General features: G+C 32.7%; 1 protein-coding gene across 6 annotated transcripts in view; it reads right to left on the reverse strand.

Moving 5' to 3' along the window:
• Positions 1 to 3702: 3702 nt before the first annotated feature.
• LOC106882168 (uncharacterized) overlaps positions 3703 to 5950 on the reverse strand; it is a 76250-nt gene continuing 74002 nt past the window's right edge. For all 6 annotated transcript variants that reach the window (XM_014932750.2, XM_014932752.2, XM_014932755.2 and 3 more), the window contains 2 exons: positions 5366 to 5568; positions 3703 to 4030 (listed from right to left, as the gene is read on the reverse strand). In XM_014932750.2, the coding sequence (XP_014788236.1) occupies positions 3863 to 4030; positions 5366 to 5568 (371 nt within the window). In that variant the 3' untranslated portion in view covers positions 3703 to 3862. The remainder of the gene's footprint in view (positions 4031 to 5365; positions 5569 to 5950) is intronic.

Here is a 5950-nt window from a genome sequence, read left to right on the forward strand (position 1 = left end):
GCAGCTCCTGGTAAACAGTTTTTGTGGAAACTGGTTTCTCGAGGTGGTTATTAAGCTCTGCAGTAATTTCGGGAGTTGTACTTTTGTGATCCTTTCTAACAATTCGTGTTAGAGTCTGACAGTCCCTATTTGAAAGTTTTGGTTTTCTTCTGGAGTTTTGTTTTGACAAGGAGGTTTTTTACTCTTTCTCAAAGGCTGTCATTACTTTCAAGACAGTACTTATTGATACATCAAACATTTTGGCTGTTTTCATTACACTAGCACCTGCCATATGAGCACCAACAATTTGACCTCTTTGAAAGTCTGATAGATCTGTCATTTTAATGAATTTTAATTACCTTTTTCTGATGATATCTGAAAAAAACAACAAATTTAGCAAAACTTATTAAGCAATACTAATAATAAATAAAAAATCATAAAAATAAACAAGCTTTTGATGGTTTTATAGATATTTCAAAATTATGATGTTATGATGCTAGGTGTTTCCATTATTTTGTCCAACCTCTGTATATATACATATATATATACACCACTATATAAACATTGTTGGTCACAATGTGGATCCAATTCTTTCTTGGTTGTGTCATTCTGTTTGTTTCATCTTGGCCCAAATTGTTTAACTAAATCCCTTTCCCATTGCTATGGAGTGCCTTCCAAGTGACCTTTTCCAATTTCTTAGAACCCAACTGCACAGATTCTACATTTACTGCTTTTCCCCTCACCTAAACAACTGGATCCCACTCCTGATACATTCCCTATTGATATCCATCCAACATTTTTTGCTATCGTTATCCCCACTCATATTTAATATGATCCGCCTACATCTCTTTTTATAGCCATCTTTCACTCTTCCCCATATTCTTGTTACCATTAACCTCATCATTTATCTACTAATTAGTGCATTATTCTGTTGTGATAATTAATGAAAGTATAATATTTTACCAGATATATCATCATTTCTGTAGGAGTGCAGGTACAAGTAGTCTTAAGTGCATGACCATTGAATAATTTTCTATTTTATGCTTACATATGAAATGTCTTGTCCTTGAAATTTAGGAAGAGCTTACTTATCTTAAATCTATCATTGAATAAGAAAGGTGGTGCAACCCAAATGGCATTACTACATCTCAGTTTCTTGATGCCTACTGATTAGGGTTGTAAATGATCCTATCTTTGAACTCCCTGGCCTCAAGGGTGTTATAGCAGAGGTTGTCTATTGAAGATTTCTTTGCTAGATGACAAATTGGAGATTCTTCTGCTACCACTTTTGAATACAAGAGGGATAGGTTAACAAGATTCTATATTAATGAATGTGTGCTTCTTATTAGGTTTCCAAAAGGCTGAAAAGAATCATTACTAGGGTCTAGTGTCACATCCAGGAAGTGACTATTTTAAGGTTAATGTCTATAGTAATTTTCAGGCAAAAAAAATTTACATATTGCTATATCTTTTTCTTATTGTTGAAAATGGCTAGGATGTCACTCTTATACAGACCAACGCTGATGGAATCTTCCTTTTAGAATATCTAATAAGAACAGTACAATGAGATTGTAGATGTCTGTGCTGTCAAATGATTTTATGCTCACATCAATGATATCCTCTGAATTTAATTTTTTTAAATCCAAGTCAAGTCTTTGTGAAAAATTAGGGTCTTTCTAGCATGAATGAAATCTCCAAATGTTTGTCACTTGTAGAAAATTTATCCTAATATTGTCTCTGTTTCTCATCCTCTGGAACAAATTTATCCCAATCCTTCTAGAATATTCAAATATTTGTGTAAAACATTTCAAAGTTTGCATCATACTAACAATCAATTGAAACACACAGTGGTGTGCACAATCATTGAATGTCAGTAATTTCTCTGATATATAATTAAAAAACAAAAATAACAGTAACATTTAGTTATGTCTCTTTATGTTCAAAGTTCAAATCTCACTTGTACCAATTTCACCTTTTAATCTTCTGGGGTGAATAACAATGTTGAAATTCCAGGTGTAATTAAAGTGATATCCATTCTCTCAAATTTATTGCACCTTTGTCAATTAGAAATCTTTATATTTTATTTCTTCTGGGTTATGTATCCAATATAGTGTGGCTGAATACTGGAATTGGCTCTTCCTCCCTCATTGTGTTACCTTGTATCAATGTTAGAAATCATTATTTTGAGGTTTGTTGCATTGACAAAGACAAAATCTTCAGATTTTCTTTTGCCATAATCCTAGCAAAGAAATGTTGTCTAATCTGTGTAAGCCACAATAATTGTTATTGATGTAGTTAATATCAGAATATTAAAACAATATAACAAGAGATGTTAATCACCTCAACCAAGAAAAAAAAAACGGAACCTCTATGTGTTCACTTGGCCTGCTAAAAGTATCAGCCAAATCTCCCTCAAATAACATCCTATTCATCCTACTACATGGTATATAATGTAATTCTAGATATACCAGGCCTGAAAAACAGAAAGTAGAGGATATGGCTAGAATACCTTTTGTTACAGGTCTGCTGGATTAGAGCTGAACTGTGGATAAACAACAACCACCAGTGGTTTCTATTAGTAAATAAAATATAGGTACAATTATAAATATAATTGTACAATGCTTATTAATGAAATGTGTAAATCAAAATGGACATATTTTCCTCATAAGACTATCAAAGACGGAATGACTTTGGCACATATTTTAAAATACCCACAGAGACAGCCTTTTTTAATGGCATGTTATGGTATAACTTCTTACTCTTTCAAATGTCAGGCACCGTCATACATCTGCTGATTTTATCCAGTATATATCAGAGCAGCTTCTTGCTTTCTCTAGTCCAGTGGAAAGATCTGAACTCAGTACCAAGCTAATTGAACATTAGTCTTTTATATGATATTTCTTACAATGATGAGAGGTACCCTATACACAGTACAAATTTAAAAGGATACAACTGAACCAACAAGGATGTGTTGGCCATAGATGCATCATCATCATCATTTTACATGCTTGTGTGGGTTCCAAAGGCCATCACAGTCCAAACCATCTTTTACTGGGTGCTACTGTTTAGATGTGTCATTTGGTTTGGTTTTATGTGGCTGGTTACCCTTTTTATCACCAACCACTTTACAGAATGTACATGGTGTATTTTTTCATCAACACTAAGGAGGCTGAACACTCCTCGACAAAGCAGGAATTGAGATATCTCACAGTACTACACAACTGTTTATCCACCAATCATTTCAGAGTGTACTGGGTGCATATTTTTTAGTAACACTAGAGATGTAGTTTTGTTCACCAATCACTTGCAGAGGGAGACCCAATGGCACCGGCACAGGAATGGGTTATCTTGTACACTGTAACTGTAGTTACACTACAGTTACACTGTACACTGTAACCGTAGAAAGCTCACAGTAACTTGAGGCATGTAGACAGAGGATGGGAAGGAGAGAAGAAACAATGATAGCAGAAATGGGTGGATGTGGAGTGATAGGAAGTGTAAAAGGTATTCAATAGCCTAGGATGAGTACATTTGTTTGGATGACCAAGGAGGGGAATAGGAGAGAGATCAATGACAGCAGAGAGCCCAGAAATAGATGGTTGTGTGGTGAGGTTGTCTTGATTCAATTGACTGTAACTTTATTAATTTAAACAGCTTCATGTTTTGGATATTTTAAAAATAAGAAAATAAAATGGAAGAAAACTCAAACCAACAAAGAAAACGTTATAAATATTTGTATAATTGTTTTATTGGAAAATTCTGAAGGTAACTGCTTTCATAAATCGTGTTGATATCAAAATATTTCAACCAAAATATCATAGAAAATGAAAAATAAAATTTTAGATTTTACTAATTCACAATCATTAACTATATATATAAAAATTCAATCTTGTAACGTTTGAAGAGAATAGATATTATTTTTCAGATTTTTTCTGTAATTCCAAACTTTGGTTGGTTTCACAGCCATCTTAGTTTCAAGCTGCTGCTTGTAACTTTGAGCAAAAAATCTGTTTGCATCAGTAATATCTGTATTATTAATATATTCATCCAACTGAAATGAAATAATGTAGACATGTTAAAAGATTTTTATTAAGAATTTCACAATAAAAATTGATTAAAAAATGAACTTTTATAAATTAATTTCCTTTTCATTCAAGAATGGAGAAGCAATATAAGAAAATTATTAAATCAATTAACTCTTAAAGTCACAGCATCTAATGGGTACCATGAAGAAGAATAAACAGCTTTAAACAAGAGGATTGTTTCTTAATTCATAGTGTTGAGTTCAAATTATTTTATGGTCTAATAAACAAGCCTACCAGAAACCACTCAAGTGCAACTACTCCTTTATTCTTTACAAAGAAGCAAACATTTCAGAAGTCATTCAATAATCCAAAGACCACAATCAAGAGGATCATCTTTATTAAGGACACCAAAGAAAAGACCTAATAATTGCTCTGAGGATTTGGCTTTCCACAGAATATGACAGAGTGATGAGAGTTGACTTGGAGAGGCAGCTGAAAATTTCATCACATCTTGTTGAGTCCTCATTGAGATTAAACATTATCATGGTTTCTGAAGCTGCAAGACAGCATATTTTATTGGAGTTAAATGTGTCCTAACAGGAGAAGATGGAAGAGATGCAAGAGTAGAAGGTGAAGAACCAAGAGTTGGCGGAGGATCAAGTGTGTGCCAGCGGAAATAGGCTGGTGATGGATTGCATATTGTTTTCTTAGTAAGGCCTATGGAATCCTGAACATTATGGATAGTAGCATTATCAAAAACAAGGAACTCTCAAAAGGAATGAGGAAGATACAGAAAATGCATCAAGATGGCTCTGGCTAAGAAATAGGTGACTGCTAGAGGTGAGTAGTAAGATACTTGGTCACAGACCAAGGCTTTATCAAACCTAGGCCTAGTTGCTTAGATGAAGGTGAATGTCACAAAACACTAAGCACCCAGTGTCCCAAGGATACAACACTGATGATGTTTCCAAGTATTGCATCCAAAAATGTATGAAGGACTAAGGAGTAGATTATAACACAAATAATTGTTTTTGCAATTAAATTACAAGTATTTTAAAAAGAAACTACACCATTACTTAAAAATTTATATTAAAAATGTCTGTTTTTAGACCATTTTTCACATTTGGGGCGTTTTGACATAATGTTCTTGAACAGTATACTTTCCAAATATCTTTCAGACAATCTTCCTAAGTTAAGCCAAAATTTAAACTGGAAAGATCATTGGAATCATGTTAATAGAGTAGTGAAGGGACACCACAAAAAAAGTGTAAAAAAAAAGGAAGAAAACAAATTTAAGTAAATGAAGTTATGTGAAAGCGAGGCTATAAAATAAGGAAAATATACTATTTTGTAATACTTACATCCATCCATTTACATTCTTTCACTTCTTGTAAACATGGATTTATCTCTTCAGTTAATGGCCGTAAAACACAAACAAAATATATATCTGAGCAGCCAAAATAGTAGTTGTGTTGATGGCGGAATGCTAATAGTGATTCAAATTTACATTTAACACCAGTTTCTTCAAATGTTTCCCTGATAGCAGTATCTGGTAAATCCTCTTCTGCATAAGAATATAACATTTATATTAAATTGTGCATATATAATATATACATTAGTAAATATATAATGAAATAAACTGGTGTGTGTATGTATGTATGTGTGTGTGTGTGTGTGTGTGTATATATATATATATATATAAATTGATTATATAAGGATAAATTGATCAATAAAGTAAAGAATAATGCTCTGAAATGTACGCATATCATAAGAAGTACATTTCGTTGGTATAAATGATCTCAAGATGTGATGAAGTACAGCATGATGTCTCATGTATGTTTATGTATGTGCAATTATGCATATATAGATGAGTGCATATAAGTGTGTGTGTGTGTGTGTGTATATATGTATGTATATATATATATATATGTATATGTATATATATA

Source organism: Octopus bimaculoides, chromosome 16 (genome assembly GCF_001194135.2).
Source record: "Octopus bimaculoides isolate UCB-OBI-ISO-001 chromosome 16, ASM119413v2, whole genome shotgun sequence".
NCBI classification, from domain to species: Eukaryota; Metazoa; Mollusca; class Cephalopoda; order Octopoda; family Octopodidae; genus Octopus; species Octopus bimaculoides.